The sequence below is a fragment of the Polyergus mexicanus genome, unplaced genomic scaffold, assembly GCF_030449975.1.
Source record: "Polyergus mexicanus isolate NDT 795.1 unplaced genomic scaffold, iyPolMexi1.0 SCAF_5, whole genome shotgun sequence".
Taxonomy (NCBI): Eukaryota; Metazoa; Arthropoda; class Insecta; order Hymenoptera; family Formicidae; genus Polyergus; species Polyergus mexicanus.
The window spans coordinates 2,497,510-2,516,656 of record NW_027223325.1 but is presented as its reverse complement, the minus strand read 5'-3'; the positions used below and the strand labels follow the sequence as shown (position 1 = coordinate 2,516,656).

The window sequence follows — 19,147 nt, the reverse complement described above, 5'->3', positions numbered from 1 at the left end:
CAGACGAGTTTCGAAGTTGAAACTAAAATGATATATACGCGATAAAAGAAAGATTGAAAGATATCAAAAATCTAGAATGGAAAATATCTGGTAGTAGAATAAAGGAAAACGACACGCCAGTTTAATATCTCGATGTCATTGCTTGAAAAAAATTTTCAAAGCAAGTTGGTTAAAAAAAAATGTCTTATCATCTTGTTTAAACGAAAAAAAAAAATGTATAAAGTTAGAGTTTTTATCAGAAATATACTCATTTAAATAAAAGTAATATTATTATTAAAAAAAAAATTTTTAATATCGTATATAACATAAAACTATTAAATTTTCTTTAATCATAGCACATTCCGCAAAGGTTTAATTTATTTGAGATAAGTTTAGAGTTACATTGTTTGCTTTAGTAATACTTTATTTTCTTATTGCATTGATTGTATTGATTTATGAGAAGTGTAAAAATCAAGCTACATCTAGATTATTATTAAGTCGCGAGATTCACACACACATACACGCACAGTCAGATGTATAATTAATATCGGCGACCCAGAGGTCCGAAAACACTAATTCGCTCTTAAACGCCGGCGGTAAACGCCGGAAGGACTCTCCGATGCTACTTCGATTGATCGTTAATTGCGGCGATCAGCTTTACGAAAACAACTCCAGGCACTGACGTGGGCCAACTACGGCTTAATAACAGGAACCGATCGCAGTTATTATTAACTATCGGAAGGTTATCCGATCGACCAGATACGCTATAGTGGCCAACTCGGATTCAACAACATTCTTATCCATCGATCAAACCTTGCGCTTCATGTAAGTTGAATTCTCATAAATCACTAAAGATTTCCGCTAGTTCGCAGTGAAAGCATTATCGATCTTGAGCTTGAGTAAACTCGAGTATAATTCTTACATAATTGTATGAATATTAAACGTAACAATATTCAATTAATTGATATGATTATAAGTAATCGGAAAAAGATTATATTTTGTAAAAAACTTAAAAACAGGAGATTTTTTTTTATGGAAACATCGATACGTTCGAAAAATTGTATATTCTACTGAGATAAAAGTGGGCACTTCGGAAGGAAAAATTTTAAAAAATATAAAAGATTGAGAGAAAGACTTAAAAACACATCAGTTCTCCATATCTCATTTCCAGTAGAGAAACGAGGAGCTCTGGTAACGAAAACTGGTATAGAAAACCATACAAGGCTATAAATTGGATCACGATTGAAAGAAACAAGCATCCGCTCCTGACGATTTGTCCGGAAGCAATAGCTCGCTCGTATCTTGTGTCTTATTCAACGTCGGTTTACTCAACGCGAAATTCTTAAACGATAACAACTTATTTAAGATTATTTTTTATTCGATAAGAATGAAATTAGATAAAGTGCTTAAGAGATGGTACTAAATATTTTGGAAATATATGTATCGCCATTATCAAAAAATTTACTCAATCAACGAGTTCAAAAATATATATAAGCTGCCTCAATACTATTCTTTTTTTAATTGTACCGTTTGATTAATTTGGAATAAGACTTGACTTCTTTTTTTATTTTTAATCCACTAATATATTTCAACCTTAATTACACGCTTGCTATCTTAAATGAAAGCAAAACCTCTTTTTCTTTTCCCTCTCTCGCCGGTTAATCGATTAAAGCGCATTAATTTCTGCGGCGCATAAATCACCACAGCAACACTCTAAGCGGAATACAGCGACGTCAGCATCCGAGCGAGTGAGAAGAAGGACAAAGAGCGAAAGAAAAAGGGTGGCGGGAAATACGAGCGTCGCGAGCAGAAAATAAGGCACGCTTCTCGCAATTCAAGACACGCGGGATTATTGGGTCGAGAGAGTCTACGAACGCGCGAAGGGTGGATCGTTAAAACTGCAAGCTCTCCACGTTGATTCTACCCCTGGCATCTATATCACGTTCCCCCTGCGCGTTTTCAATTATTCCGTTATATTTTCAAGACGTCCTGAAATAGGCCGATCGGTACTCGAGGTAGAGGAAGTTACGGCACGATTCTTGCCGGAATGCTTCACTCAGCATCTCGGGAATTCAATGCGCGTTGCGTCAAAAATTATCGAGATATTGACATCAACTTTAATAAATTTTTCTCGATAGATTGAGAATTATAAAAACATATTTTAATTTATACACGTAGAAGCGTATGTGAATCTGATTAGAATTGTTTAATAGAATAAAAAATAAGAAACAAGTTGACGATATAAAGTTTAGAGGATAAATAGTAGCCTCATAATTGTATTTTATTATCTTTCTTAAACATAATTATATTTCCGAGAATATAATTTTTGTGTAATTTATTGTTTAACCAATAAGAAATCCCCTATTCATTGTCTTTTTTTTTCTGCTAATGAACTAACTTTGAAAGAAAGTTTGAAAGAAACTTTTCCGCGCGCGCATACATACATATATGTATGTACAATATATACATACAATAAGATTCACGAGCTAAAAACTAATTTAATTCTTGTAGCACGAAGATGCTGTTCTTAAAACTTTTAGTTTTACAAATATTATCTTTGCTTACAATATTAGTTTTAACATTCTTTATAGATATTAACTTATATATAATCAATAATATATCTTCATGATTTTTTACCAGGAATAAAAAAATAGATGCAAAATTTGATTTCAACTATTTCAGAGATATGTGCAAAAGATTCTAAATTTTTTTCTAATTCGCGGATTGCCGTTTTCTTTTTTTGCGAACGGAATTGGATGGATTCATCATAAAATTTTCATCTAAATTTTAAAATCGCAAAGTTTCAAATCTTTTATATTACGAATCACCGAAATTGCCTCGTCGAATCAGGTTGGCAACGCAACGCGAGGAGGATCGGGAACGACGAGAGAAGTCGAGGACCGTTGTCCGATAACGAAGACGATCCCCTCGAGACGCGTTCCTTCCACGGGTCGGACGAATAAACTCGGGACTAATTACCGCGATAAGTACGGAAGGAGCCCCGGGCACGCTTCGTTGTTTCACGAAACTCCGTAATATTAACGAGCTGTGGCTGCGCACCACGACGTTCGATGCTTCAATCGCAGGAATACCTGAAATGTCTATCCGCAGTTACCGAGATAATATGTACATCGCACTTGTATTAGGCGGTAATGTTTATTACCTTGCAGCAATGCGTAATTAAAGTAGGATAGATGACATTTAAGCCATGCCGATTCCGACGCTCTCTGTCGAAAGAATGTTGTAATTTAATCGAGCTTAATTATCGTTTATTAATGCATTTGCATGCGTTTATGACATATGTAGTTATGAGAGTCAGTTTCCAAGTAATCATTTATACTTGTATAAGTAAATTTATGTGTGTATACAAGTTTCTATTTGCGGGAGATCTACGGATTTCTCTCTCTCTCTCTCTCCCTCTCTCCCTCTCTTACTTTCTTCATAAATTTATGGGAAAAGTTGAAGAAATGTAAATTTTTTAATTAAGTTTGTAAAAATTTTTTTGATTGATATATATATGAAAAATAATATATATATATATATATATATATATATATATATATATATATATTTCTAATCTTGACTAAAAGTATATTCCATATAAGCTACACATTTTAAATAAAATTATCTTAATTATTCGTCTAAAGTTTTGTAGGTGTAAGATGTTGGTGCATAGATTGTATTATTTTTGTAATATTTTCCCGGTATGCCTGAGAAAACATGTGAAAAATGCAAAATATAATACACGCTAAACTCCTTCATATTCTCGCTTTAAGAAAATGATAAAAATATGGACCTCGACGCTATTATTTTCGCACGCAACACGTAGGTTGGACGTAACGAAGGAGATTTCTTTCCTCAAAATAATTGCGGCTGCGTCGAACTCTAATTACGATTATGGCATTCTAATGACGATAATACCGGACGATTAATGTAGGATTGCAGAGGAAAAAGACATCTCCCGCATGCGATAGGGAGAAGGAAAGAGTGGCAGACAGAAAGAGAGAAAGAGAAAGAAATAATGAAAAGGAATTGAAGAAAACGGTAGAGTCATAAAATAATGGCGCGTCTCGTGTCGCTCGCTGACTAAAATTACCCGCGTTACCTGTTTCAGTGTGCAACTGCAACCTCCACGCGAGAAAGTGCAGATTCAACATGGAGCTGTACAAGCTGTCGGGCCGTGTCAGCGGAGGCGTTTGTCTGCAGTGCCGGCATTTTACGGCAGGAAGGCACTGTCATTACTGCCGCGAAGGTTACTACAGGGACCCGGCCAGACCGATCACGCATCGCAAAGCCTGCAAACGTAAGTGCCCCCGACCGGCAATTACATGTAAATCCAACAAAGACACACTACACGAGCAATTACGCGAGTCGAGGTAACTCCGGTGCGATTATTCGCAAGCTCGTGGCACGCTTAATTATACAAGTGACGGGACCGTCGAACTTGCTGGAACCGCGTCGCGTCCTCTCGCGTTATTAGACAACGTTAATAACATATATACTGGGATTTCTAATGCTTCCTCTCGATGTACGCGCGTTAAAGTACTAATAACGTTCGTCGGGCTAATTAGAGGATCCTACGATATCCGAGCGTTTTCTTCATCAAGCGAAACGATCCGCTTTCCATTTTACGCGATAATTTAAGAATCTTTAGTACGCTTCCCGCAAGAGGAGGAGCGTAAATAATTTTCGTTTCTTATGACGATTTATTTCAATAATGACACTCTTAGGCATCGTTTATTATTTTAGAAATGCAAAGAAATACAAATATTATTTTTTTATTTAAATATATATTATTCATTACAATTTTTCTCTTTCGATTGCAAAAAGTTCTTCCACGCGCGCTTTTAGCATTCACGCGCGGAATCAAACATACAACGTCACAAGACGCGCTATGATCTGCGCGAATGATTTAATCGGGAATAAACGACAGTGATCGACGCAGAGATCGGTGAAGAGAGGAATATATAACTAAGAAACGACACGCGGATCTTCTCCGATCGGAAATCAGCGGTTTTTTTTTTTTCAAACCGCGCGACGCTATCGGGAGAGACCCAACCCATTACCATTCGTCTCAGTCCTTTCGCGGTGCTATTACAAAATGGTTACCAGCTGAGTAACTCTCTAATCTCGAATGCATTCAATTTATGTACGTTTGTCTAGGCCTAGGCGGACCGCCGCGGGGATAACGATCTCCCGGTGTGAGAAGGCGCGCGCATCGTGAACGCAGCATCACGTATAAGTGAGCATCCGAGAGCATAGCGCACCCCGTGTATAGGTCGTCCGTAAGTGTATCGTGCTTGTCGGTTTAACCACGATGTAAGAATACCGAGTGTAACGGTGCGCGCATAATGCCGTCATAAATCAGAAATACGTCCCAAACGTGCGAGGTCTTTCAAAAGGGTGGCCTTGGAAACTTGGCGAATTGGCTCTTTTTTTTTTTTTTCGATTGAGACAGTAATTCCGTCACAACGTATTTATATCACGTAATTTTTCAACGTCGTCTTCCGTTAATACATTCCCTTGAAACGTTACACGCGCAACAAAGGATCGTATTAAAATAAGTTGTCTTTAGTAAATGATGCTGCTCTTTGCGCTTTTTTACATTTTTCCGCGAGAATTTACCGTCGTAGACATTAATAAATAAATCGGTGAACGAGTTTCGCGTGATTAACTATGTATGTCATCCGGGCAGTTTCATTGCGCATATTCTCGACTCAACATGTCGCGTAAAGTCGCGAGGTTAATTAACTCTTTGCGATCTGGCACGTTTTTAATGTGTCGACCGGCATTTACGCTCGCCACGAGGACCAATTGTAAAGGAGAAAAATTTTACTTAAGACTACCACATCGTTCTCAAAGGTGTCAGACACAATTTCGGCGCTGTGAAATATTTTATGACTCTTTCAGATACACGAGTAAAGCTACTGAAAAAAGAATTACTTTTTTTTTTAAATTATATATGCTAGTTATTATATTGTTACTTTATTGTTGATTGTGAATCGTATTTTTCCTATGCTAGGAATAAAATATTTGCATTATTTTAAAATGTTACATCGTTACGGGCGGATTATCAAGAAATAAGCGTAATAATAAAAATAAAAAATTCAATTTAATTACCTTGATACGTAAATACGTAATATTCGAATTTCTATGCATGTGCATTATAATTAACCGGCTTAGATTCTAAAATGTTAACCGATTCATGGCTGGTCGGGCCCACCTCGTGCTCTCTCACAGTATTTCTGGCTGTAATATTATAAAACTCAAGTATCATGCCGAGGGTCTGCGCGTGCTCTCGCTGGCGAGATAACGAACAGCCTGTATTCTCGTTAGCAGCCATGGCAGCCGTTAAGATAACAACGAGACACGACATTCACCGTAAACGCCCGCCGTGGAAAGAAGATTTAAGTTCGTCTTAGGACCAGCGTAAGTTTCATAAATTAATCCTCGGGACGAAGGAAAGGGAGAAGGACCATCGCCATCGGCGTTAGCTCGCGTGGGACGGGCGAGTGTGATTTTCTTTTCATACGTAATTTAGGTTTGAACTTTAATCGCGCTCCAAATTTGAGATCGCCTCTCCTTTCGTAACGATAATAAATTTTGAAATTAATCACTTGACAGATTGATTCGATTTTGATTCGTTGGATATGACGACAAGCAAGTGTAATGAAACGTTATATATAGGCAAGAAAATCTTTATCTCTTTTTATAAAGAACATTTGAAAGTTATGGAGAAAGTTTTATCTTTAAATGTGTAATAATTTAAGATATCAGATATATCGATGATTTTAAAACGCTAATTTGATCTAATTTCTGGTTTCCATAGTAATGACAGCGGAATAACGATGTTATTATATGATGATTAATATGGCGCCAGAAAGACAAGATCTTTTCGAAGGAAAAGCGACTTCGATTGAATAATTAGCCACGTCTACTAAATAAATTGAGATTTAACATCGCGTTAAATAGTACGAGCGATCGTATTTGCATGTCACACCACTCACCGGCTCATTTAAATAATCATGATTCAATATTATCGCTCTTGGTAAACTATCTTCGCGACATTAAATAATAAGTCTAATCGCATGCTAATGAATGTCGATTCGACTTGCTTGCGCGTCGAGAAGGGGGCATGTCTGAACGAGGCGATATATCCGAAGTACATTATTTGTTACATAAATAAAAGCTATTTACATTATACACCGTAATATCTTATCCGAATTGGATAAGATCGAGAGGCGAAATAGCTGCTATAAATATTCACCAACTTTATTCAGTCTCTATCTTGTGATCCACATAAAATTAAATAGGAACGGACAGTAATATCTCTAGCGTCCAGCGACAACGATGATGATCCTGCTTGTTTTGTAAGATACGTCTTATAAGATATTCGACGCGGAAAATGCAAATTTCTGCAATTTCTCGTTCTGTCGTTGCACCCGGTATTTCTCTCGTTGACGACAGTAACGTTTCCACGGTTAGTGAACTCCGTGATATCGGTTCTGCCGTCTGACCCCACACACGCTCCCTCCTCGACAGACCCTCTACCAAATCTCGTGCTCGACATTTCCGCGGGAAAATACGGCCTCTGTCGACGTACCGTCAGGTCAGAACAGCGCCGCACGTTTCGAGATTTCCACAGTGACGAATGGAGAGATTCTCTCGATTCTCTCCTCTCTCGATTCTCCGTATCTCGTTTTCACTCCTTTCCCGCTTTACTTGTCTGCTCCACAGCGTCTACCACTTGTCCCGACCGTAAGCTCCTTCACTTTGATTCGTCCCGAGGGATAAAGTCAGCACTTTCTTAGAATCTACTCTTTATACGTGTGACGCGGATACTAATTTAGATAGTGATTTATTGCTTATCGAGAGTTTCTAAAGGCTTTGCGTTAGCGTTAAATGTTGCGGATAATTTGTCTTTATAAGCCTTAATCTGTTTTTATAAAATTTATCCATGTCTTTCGATACGCGTCGTCTTTTTGATTTATTCGTTCGCTTAAAATTATAACAATATAGAATGATCAAATCACCAAATAATTATAGCAAATTCTTAAAAAGTTGTATATTTTTTTTATACGAACTTAAAGATTTTACTTTGCAGTGATGAACTATAAATCTCATACAATCCGCGCAATACAATTAATTCTTTTTATCATTATCAATATCTGGAATGGTTAATGCTCTTTTTCCGAAAATTATCATCATACTACAATATTACGTTTGTATGCATCATGTGTCTTGGCAACTGATTAGCGTATGGCGAATTGTTTTGTTTCGGATCATTTTATAGATCTCAGAATTACACAGTTCTATTTACCTTGTGTTCGATAAATATCGTAAGTGAAACACGATCGGTTTTATGATTTCTCTTTCTTTTTATTCGATCGCCGTCTCTGTTTTATTTCTTTCTTTATTTCTCTGTTTTTCATCTGATCTACAACTCCTCCCCTTATTCCGGTCCCGCGTAGATTTGTCATAGGAATATGTTTTCTCTATACTATACGGAGAATTTATTCGTAGAATCCAGTTGATATCGCTGTAAGAGATTCCATGGGCAATTTTCAGTGGCGTAGTTATTCAAGATTATATTTTTCATATCAATTTATACAATATTTTTGTCCTCTCGCTTCTATGCATATTAATTTCACTGCTATTTAAGAAAGAATATTAACAGCGTTCAAAAAAGAATATTAAAAAAAAATCTTTAAAAGATATACAAGGAAATTAATTTGATTATAATTCTTTTTTTTTTTTTATCATAGTTATTAATTTTGCTGCTGTCTTCTATGCCACTGTTAACTGTCCACTCGGCATAAAATGAAAATCTCTCGCGGCTTACGAGATATATATATATGGCGATGGTGGACAATGTATTGCATCGGTAGTAGAAATGTCCGATGGCGTCGTAATTTCACGGCTCACTAACGATCGTACTATCACACAACAACCCACTGTTCGCGTTGCGAGAGCAGTCACGGACAATTATTCCTCGCGCGAAGGGTATATATTGCGACAAGCCATTTTTATACGCGACCTTCGTGTCGCTGCGTGACACAGAATCGCCATCCTACGCCTGGCAAAAATAACATTCGACGCTGTCAGAAATTACGATATTCGATGGAGCGCACATAGCCGTGACCTTTCTGTTCTACATTATGCATTGATTCACTCGCTCTCTCTCTCTCTCTCTCTCTCTCTTCAATCCTGCATCTTACTTTTATATTCGTATCTTAACATTATTTTAATTATATTGTACTTGTATAAAATTCTATCGATGCGTAAAATATTGTAATTACGCAAAACATGTACGCGTAACAAAATTGACTTATTACTTGATATTATCGCATAATACCAGAAATAATTAAGCTCCTTTGATTGAATTTAATAACCGCTGATGGTGAAATCCATTGAGACGTGGTTGCCTGGATAATACAACATCTCACGGCGAATTTTTATAACCGTTTACAGCCGGCCAGCGATGTCGTTGGATACACGGTGGTCGGGTATATATTAGAAACTTCCCCCTGTTTGTACAGTACGCGTGACCATGCCGGAACGATACGCGTTTCAACTGTATCTACTCCCGGCACCCAAAGGCTTACCCCGTGTTTACTCTAACCCCGATGGCACCCTCAGGCAAGGGTTGTCTCTCAAACAGAATCGGTCACCGAGACGCTCCCACCCTTCATGGCGCACCCTCCTGGTTCTTCCACTCTGTCAAGACTTCGATCTGTGCGGCGCGCAAAGCGAAATTTCACGCAGTATTAAATTAACAGGCCGGCGCTACGGCGAATTCCTAACGTGACTGAGTCTCGGTTTGGCCATTGTAGACAGATTGCTCGCCATCGGAGGGGTGACTTGGATCGCCGAAAGTAATTCGTGCGTTTATTTCGCATGGGCACGCTCGTTTGTTATTGGGGAGGGGTGTCGGATACAAAAAAGATATACAGATGATGAATACCAAATAAGAGAGCCGAAACGATCAGTTTCTCTCTTCTGAAATAATAACTGATTAATTGTTAATTTTTAAATTTCACCAATATAAGAGAAACAAGAATATTTTATCGTAGAATAATTACAGAGAATATATGAGCACAAAAATTGTAATATTTTTGTAATTCAAATCTCTCGCTTGATATTATTAATCTGAATATGATCTGAAAAGTGTATTTCTACAAATCTATATCGAATTGATGAATCTATTGCACTTTTCTGCGCTATAAGCATTTTTAAAATTGACCGCAGCTACGTTATCAATGTCTTTTCTTCTCCGTCGTATTAACCTGTTCAATAGCGATTTTTATCTCGATATAATGAATTTATAAACATGATATCCCATAGGAAAAAGATAGTTACCAGTCGCGCGCGATTTATCTACCATGACTACAGAGTAACGAGAGTGATTTAGAATCTTCTAGATGAGATATTGGCGGCGTATGTGTTAAATCCGGTCGTATGAAGCGTATCGATGGTGTGTTCATCTTAAAACTTAATCAATATTATTCCGCCGCGCGATAAACCTGCTTCGGGTTTGTCGTGCTCAAAAGCAGCTTCAGTTCAAACCAAGGGAGATATTGACGAGTTGTCGTACTTGAGGTATCGCATCGTCGATCGCAGAAGGGAAGTATCACGCTCGCGCTTGGCCAGTTCATTATATCGCATTAATCGAATGTCATGAAATTGAATTTCTCGAGACACCTTCGTATCGTTTCATAAGTACTTCCTTTAACGCATACCGACAGCAATACGGAGACTTTAAATATATCATAATATACATATAAAATTTATATGTATTTATATGTATGTGTGTGAGATTATTTTAAATAAATTCGAATAAAGTTAATAAACGATAGTCGAAAATATAACTTTTTATAAAATTATTTAAATATCTCGAAAATTATTACTCTTAAAATGAAAGATATTTATAAATATTTATATAATTAAAAAACATTATATATTAAAATAAATATATATATATATATACTTTTAGCAATATTTAAATTAAGAAATACGCATAAAAAATTATAACTTTCTCGATAATCATTTTCTAAGCTAAAAAGTATTGCCTGATATTCGTAAAAGCGCAGGATATACACACGTGCGTGCATATATCCGTGCTCGCACAAGCCGCACTAGGTGCTTGAACTCGATACTAAAGTGCAAAGCTTTCCTTGCATACTCGGCACACGTTAGCATATTCATTACCCGCCACTTAACCGGGACTTAAACCTCCCGAAGCTTGCGGTGGGATCAGCACTATTAGTGTCTCTCCCCCTTTCCCGTCCTTTTTCTTTGCGTCTCGCTTAATCCTCCTCGCTCGTCGCCTCTTTCGCCGTCTCGGAACACTCGTTCTTCTCGCGGTCTTTGTGGTGTTTGCTTTGTCTAATCACAAGTGGATTTGTAAGCCAGTCTTTGCGAGAAGGCGGAAGAGAGAGTAGAAAGTGGATTTGCTTGCGAAGTCACAGAAACGTGCTTCGCAAGTTTCATCTCTTAACCCTATCCCTTCTTCCATTTTTCTATTTATAATCATTTCTCTTATATTCGCTAAAAAGTATTTACTTAGAACAAAATAATTAATATTTTCCAACATTCTTGGATTTAATATCGACACTTATCAAACAACTTTGTCTCATTTTGCTTTTTTCTTTCGATCGCTCAACTATCATGGTTGAATTATTATTTTATTATTGTGGATAATGATTTATGAAAAGATAGACAATCATAAATCACACATTTTATATACATATATTTTGCAATAAAGCTCTCTTAATCTGCAGAATTTATCACTCTTTTATATATATATTGTATATATATATATATATATATATAAATAAGATGGCTAACTAGCTTCCCAAAGTTAAACGTGCAACAGCAGTTACTCCAGCGGAAGAATGTAGAGCGATGGAATTTAGTTATAATTCAGTTTCGGGCTAAGTTGTAAGTTTGTTAGCAGATTGTAATACGTTTGACTGCTCGCAGCGCTTAGTTACTAACAAATCTACCATGTGAACGTAAGACTTCTCGGTCACTTCACATGAACTCCAAACTTCATCTTCGTAGATGAATAAAAAATTTTATTAATAGTAGTAAATAATATTTCATAGTATCTTTTTTTTTTTTTTTTTTTTTTTTTTTTTTTTTTTTTTTAATCGGAGTTGCGTAGAAGATCGATTGCGATAAAACTTTACAATTTTATTTTACAGTCATTTTTAACTTCATACAGCTTTAAAAGACTCTCTCTCTCTCTACTGAAGAAAAAGTTTTTACGCATTTCCTCTCCTATAGATATTATCTTATATATATTACAAAATTTTATATATATATATATATATGTTTATCAGAAAATCTCCATTGAATCAGAAAAGATTCTTATTTAACAACATGAAAGATGGAACGAATTCGTAAAAATTGATTTGCAAAAATGATCGACGTAAAAAATGTGAAAAGCGTATCTAATTATCGCATTATTGAGGTGTGCCTTGTTTATTTTCCTTTTATTTATTCGCGTGTTCTCTTTTGCACGGAACGACGTTGTGTAAGAGGGTCTTCGTAGCTCTGCTTGTAATCTTTCTCCTCCATCGCCTTTAGTGCATTCGCGCCGCATTTAACATCCGCACACGTCTCGTACACCGGGGGGGGGGGGGGGGGGAGGAGGGGGGTTGTCGTCGCGTTATAACAACGGATCTACTCGGGATTTTAACGAAGCCCCGGTATAAAATCCTATTGAAATTAAGTCCCGCGCAGACTTAACAGCCGTGGCGAAACAGCGTTGACGCGACCGTTACCCTCGTCATCGAGGAAGATAATTCGACAATTGCGGGCTTCCTCGGAAAAATGTATTATGTCTCACAGATAATTTTTTTTTTTTTTTTTTTAAGAAGCATAAATTTTCCTAATCCTTTTTCTTTTTTTATAGGTGATGAGTCTCGAAAAAAAGAGCTCGTAAATTTTAATAATTTCAATTTTAAACTAGTACTACTTTAAAAGAGAGAATAATTCGATATTAAAATTAAGAAATCTTATATGCGTTATAATATTTTTCTAATTAGACATTGTAAGACTGCAATAAAAATAATAATAAAATAATACATTGAATAATATATTGAATACCTAACTCTTGCATTGTAATTATCATAAATTACTCGCAATATATATTGTAGATGATTTTTAACGCAAACTATGAATAATGAAATTAGATCGTTAATAAAATTAAATATTCCTCGATATCGAAATTAACGGTTTTCATTATCATTGAGCCCCTTACTTAACCTTTCATGTAATAGATTCTCTGAAAAAATTTATGGTAATAAGCACGAGCGTGAATATCGTTGCATTTTGCTACGGATCGTGAGGAGGCATAATTTTGCTAGCTAAAAAGGACCGCCGGTATAAGATTTGGTTAATCAGATTAGAGAGCAATTATCGTGCTCGGGGAATAGAGTCAGCAATCTCGGAGGTCTTCTATGAAAGGTACAATCTGACATAATCGTTTAAGGTTTACGTGGAAAGCGAGGGTTCAATTAGAACTCGGATAAGATGCTTAGAGTAAACTTTCCTCGCGGGAACGCTTTCCGTGTGTCTTGAATTTTCAGAAAAGATCAGCGGGAGAGCTTACACTGTGCTGAAACTTTGACTACTTTCGAGTAAATCATCCCCCCAGGGATACTCGATAAACACCCGTGAAAAATGAGATTGCGAAAAAACGGGGTAAGAAGCGTAAATGAGACGGGAAAACTAATTGATTTTGCGCATTAATTATTAAAAGGACGTGCAGAAGAGAACGGATAACGAGAAACGAGATGTCGATATCGCGAATTATCAATCTCGTGTCGCGGAATTCGTTATTTTATATTGCATGACATGCCATTCATCAAATCATATCTACTCGATTGAAAGATTCTTTGATATCTAGGAGGATTCGTTTATTTTGAAATGTCATAAGTTTTTCATAAGAGCGGGTTTTTTTTTTTTTTTTTTTTCATATTAATTTAACGTATTGAGAAAGAGAAAGAGAGCGAAATTAATATATTTTTAATTTTACTTTTTAGATATTTTCGCCAGTAAAATAACAAGTAAAAATTATTTTTAATTCTATTTACATTATGTCTCATTAATAAAAAAGATATTTGATGCTTTCTAGGCTCTTTCTCTGCGGTTCAGATTTTTTTTTTTGGGGGGGGGAAGGGAAATTATGTCCGTTTTCCAATTTCTAGCAAATACAGTCAGAAACTATTGTTAAATTTAATAGAGCGTGTACTAAACTCACGAGACCCGCATACATAAAATTCACGCGTCATCGTGCGTAGGACAAGGCGTGTGTCCCGTTGGCGGACGCCTTCTATCTCTCTCTCTCTCTCTCTCTCTATATATATATATATATATATATATATATATATTGTTTCTCACTTTGTCTTCCCACCGACTCGTTTTATTATTCACCCTTAGAATCTCGCAATTATCGCGAATACCACCGGTGAGCTTTATGACACATAACCGAAGCACGTCGGCCGCCTGCCGTAACCCTCCCATTTATTACTGCTGTGCGCATTTGCATGCGAATGTACTCGCCAATGCGCAAACGAATAAAAGCCGGATTTACTGTTCGATTAGCGGATAGCCGCAACGCGGGTCTCCGTTGTACCGCAGCCGGTGACGAGCCTTCAATCGCCTATTATCTGCCTATCCACCCTGTACAATTTTCAGGCGGGTCAAAGGTGCCTGTTCAAAAGGTATCGACACGCGCCCTTCGGGAATATAAACAATGTCCAATATATGTTGCCGGTTTCTAAACAAGTATCGATTACTTGAAACTCTTGATTTGTCGCTGCAATCGGATTATAACATCCGAACAAGAATCATGATCCATATACTTTTGCAATATTTGTTGAAATGAATTAACCTTTTCGGCATACGTATCTATTTTTGCTGAAACAGACTTGTGAAATATACAATTTTCTTTTCAGAGAATTCGCGATATAAAAAATAATTAAAAGTCAATTAATCAAATGCAAGATCTATTTTTACGGGAGATAAATGTAGATCAGTTTATTATCATTCTTGCATCTATAATAATGTTTTTATAGTAATGTAATTATATCAGCCTTTTCTTAGCGCATTGAAAATCGTGACCGTTCTGATAATTATATAAAAATAATTTCTTAACGTTGATTTTTTTTACTATGAACCTGATTCATATATAATCAACTTAATGGGAAATATTCTTACTCGTAATTTAGTTAGGATTATACAGTGTCGTTCGTATTATCGTTCGTACTATTTCGAATCGAATAAGAACGGGGACTGCACAAGGCGATCTCGCGCAAAAGGATGTTTCGTCGAAAGTAAACCGCGGCTTGTACAAGGGAAAACATAGAGCGAGGAAGGAAAGGCGGTAGATCTCTCCCCGTACACCTGGCAACAAGACATTCCGCCTGGATGTAACCTTCGCTGTGTATAACATCGACAAAACGAAGAGAATCAGCATCGAGAGGAGGAGGCGGTTAGAAGGAGAACGCGAGAGGAAAGGGAAGGAAAGGAGAAGAAAGGTAAGGAATATAGAGAGAAAGGTAGCGAAACGCGCGCGAGGAGCTAAGAAGCGCATTATGTGCAGGTTGCAGGCTCACCTTTGTTCGAAACACGCAGTCTCTCAGCCTCCTTTCTCTCTCGTCTCCTTCTCTCTGTATATTCCATTCGCTCTCTCTCTCTCTCTCTTTTCCTCTCTTACTCGCTCACTCTTTGGATCTTTCTTTGCGGATACAAGCACGTTTATGCTCTTATGCACCGAGATGGGTGTGTGCGAGCGCGTATTTATGCGCTCTACCCGCACCCCGAGGGGGTTACGCGCGCGATTTATGCGTGTGCGTGCGACGACGTTGGTGCGCGCAGTGAAATTTATAAACGTGACGCGTACACATCTCTCAGTTGTGTTGGGGGGATACCTTCATGTCCGAGGAACATCTCGCCCGAGTTATATAGATGAGTATCGGCAAATATACTTTCTCTCTCTCTCTCTCTTTTTTTTATCCGATAGATCTTTCGCGATCTATGATTTATTTCCGTACCAAGTGTACCAATTTCCGTACACTCGATTTTCGGTAAGCTTAACGCATAATACAAGAGTTTTGTTTATTTAAAGTACAGCTTTCGTTAGTATAGAGATAAATATACAGCGAGATATATTTTTTACATTACATAATCTCTTAGATTTATAAAATTAGTTGTTTAAATTTATGGCTTAGATGAATGTTTTGAATTTTGTATACATTTCAGAAACTTATTGAGATAAATTGTATTATAGCCAATTGCGTGAGACAAATTTTTATATATCATACATTTAAATGTATTTTATTTTGAATTTTGAATTTATTAATTTTTTTATTAATTATTTAATTTAATTTATTAATATTAATAATTGAAATTTTTATTATCCTTTCTTGAAGAATATGGTTTCGGGGGTAAAGGTACATGTTCATTTTTATAAACAAAAAATAAAATGTGAAATTATCTAACGGATAACAGATGGAGGACAATATTGGATAGCAAACATCTCAAATGTGCATTCCTACACATACTTTAATTATTTTATCCATTCGTCAAAAAATCTCCTCTTGAGGGCGCGTGTTTTTTGGACATTTACGTCGATCGCGGTGAATCTTCGCAACACGCGATGGTGCAATAAAGTTTACCCATGTTATTATTCGAGTTACAGCAAAGAGAGGATGAATTACGGTGGGATATTAATCCCTACGCGAGAGAGGATAAAGAGATTTAAAGTCTACGGTAATGGCTCCCTGCTTCATTTTTTATTGCGTACGAATTATGTGCTTACATAACGCTCGTATACATTCTGAAATTAACCGCGCGCCGCGTCGGGATTTTTCTTATAAGGAAAACATCGTTATACAATTGGCAAAACAATGATCGTCGCAAACCGGAATCTTCTCCTTGAAAGACATCGCACACGCTTCATCGTGGTGCGGAAATTTCGAAATGCGACCGCGAGAACGCGTGTTTATTCAAGCGTATGACATAAATAATGGCGCGACAAGCGTACGAGATTATTAATTGATATGAAACAAGAGCGGGATGGATGTCTCGCGCTGATCGCTCTATCTCGCTCGAGATCGCGACTAAAGGATCACTCGTCGCGAAGGGAGCGGTTAATTAAATTAATCGACCAGAACTTGGCAGTGCGCGCACATATTGTATATACCATATATATATTTATATTTCTGTGGTTTCGATCGCGCGATCATAATTCCGATTTTATTCATCGCCCCCGTTTATCGCTCTATTGCGTTTATTACCGTTCGACTGGTCGACGAATTTAAATTGAATCCCCCTGAATCAGACATCGATAATCATTGAATACCGCTGTCAGATACAATCATGTAAATCGTGGCAATAAGATTAATAACGTGAATTTCAATTCGTCACCTTTCTAGAACGCTCATTCGTTACGATCGTTTAAACATTTTCTACTATACTATTTGAAATACCTGTGCTATTTTTCTTTCTACATCTTTTTTTCTATTACATTTAAATCTATAATTACTGCAGCGTTAAATAAACGAGAATTTATTTCAACTATCATAAAGTTTTCATGTCTCAAGTAAAATTGTCCATGTAAGAAGTTAGAGATTCACTTTTCTTCCGAAGAGGTATATTCCTTTCATAAGAAGTGACTTTTTGTACTTGATGTGTCTACGCGGTTGCGTGGCATCAACGTGACAGCCGCGACGCGTTTCGAAACGCGTTACGTGACACGAGCCAATCCTGTCACGCGATACGCTCAAAACGGCTCAATCCAATGTCCGAGAGAGTCGAGAGCACTTTGGCTACTGATACCCAGGCACTTTGCTCCGTCATTAGCACCTACGAAAAAAAAAATTCTGGCGCATCCGGCAATCCTGAGCTTCGCTTTCACGCCTGATGCACTTACCCGAGTGCATCATCTACATCTCCCATATGCTTGGCGCGAACCGGGTACACGTAATTGCGCGCATAATTTAAGGGCACGGCACATGGATATATGACTACCGGCAGAAATGTTGCAAAAGCGACCAATGAATATACATTGGCCTTCGTTCTCTCGAAGAAAAGAGAAAAGAGAAAATTTTTCGCGAAGAAAGCCAAGAGAAAGACCGCTAAAATGCACAAAGAGCTACGCGAGAGAGCTACGTGCGAAAAGGCGGGAAGCGAATCGGTGATGTAGTAGGAGACGAAGAAAAAGGAATGTAAAAGCGCATGGAGGTGATACAGTGACGAAGACAACTGCAAAGGAAACGGTGGATAACGAAGGAGTTGACAGGGGAAACGAACGCATATATCGCGAGATGTATAGAGAGGAAATGAAGGCGCGAGGAGCGGAGAAGGAGAAACGACGACGAGAGAGAGAGAGAGAGAGAGAGAGAGAGAGAGAGAGAGAGAGAGATATGGCAGAAAGGTACTTTAAGAAAACCGATCTGTCCATTCATCAGCGGACGATTAAATTGATAGCTCGCCGCCACGCGAGTATCGGAGACCGGCCTCGGTTCTCGATGCCTTCGGCTACAAAATTGTGTCCTCCGCTTTCTCTCTTTTCGCTCGCGTATGTATACTTCTTTTTCACACACGAGAGATTTAAATTATTTCCGGAAAGAAAAGAAAATGTATTTTCTTTTTCCCTCGTCGACATTTCTGTCGTCGAGTTGATTTGTCGCGCAATAATCCGCGCGCGAATGTGATCACGGGACGTCGTTTTAATTTATATGACAATTATAGGCGATATCGCATGCAAATGCCGGTTAATCTCTCGATGGCTCGCGTTACTTTTAATTTACTTAGTCTCGTTTCGAGAGATAATTATTTCATCAGATCTAATGCTGTCTTTTATTAAATGCTTCACATAAAAATGCAGCGTCGCGAGAGAGGTTGCTCAACGCTAAAAGATAGTACTTATCCAGGCTTAATGGAAGAGTCATTTCTGACAAGAGAGACATCGTCACAAATGCGTCTATTATCAAACACTCTGTATAAAGTTTGTAAGCACCGCGAGTCTCTCGTGATTCTATAAATTCATTTGCATCGTTTAGTGTTAAAGCTCATAAAATTTCTCAAGACTCAATGATATCGCGCGACGATGAATTTCGAAGCTATCTTTCAGCATACGTTAACGGATACATGT

At 37.4% G+C, this 19,147-nt stretch overlaps 1 protein-coding gene and 1 long non-coding RNA gene across 2 annotated transcripts in view; one reads left to right on the top strand and one right to left on the bottom strand.

Annotated features, from left to right (window-relative positions):
• The window catches only part of LOC138933169 (uncharacterized), a 151,888-nt gene that overhangs the window by 55,918 nt on the left and 76,823 nt on the right, over window positions 1-19,147 (bottom strand). The gene's annotated exons all lie outside the window — the stretch shown is intronic.
• LOC138933168 (netrin-1) overlaps window positions 1-19,147 on the top strand; it is a 169,699-nt gene that overhangs the window by 78,723 nt on the left and 71,829 nt on the right. Inside the window, exon 2 of the mRNA XM_070295715.1 lies at window positions 4,094-4,282. Within this exon, the coding sequence (XP_070151816.1) occupies window positions 4,094-4,282 (189 nt within the window). The remainder of the gene's footprint in view (window positions 1-4,093; window positions 4,283-19,147) is intronic.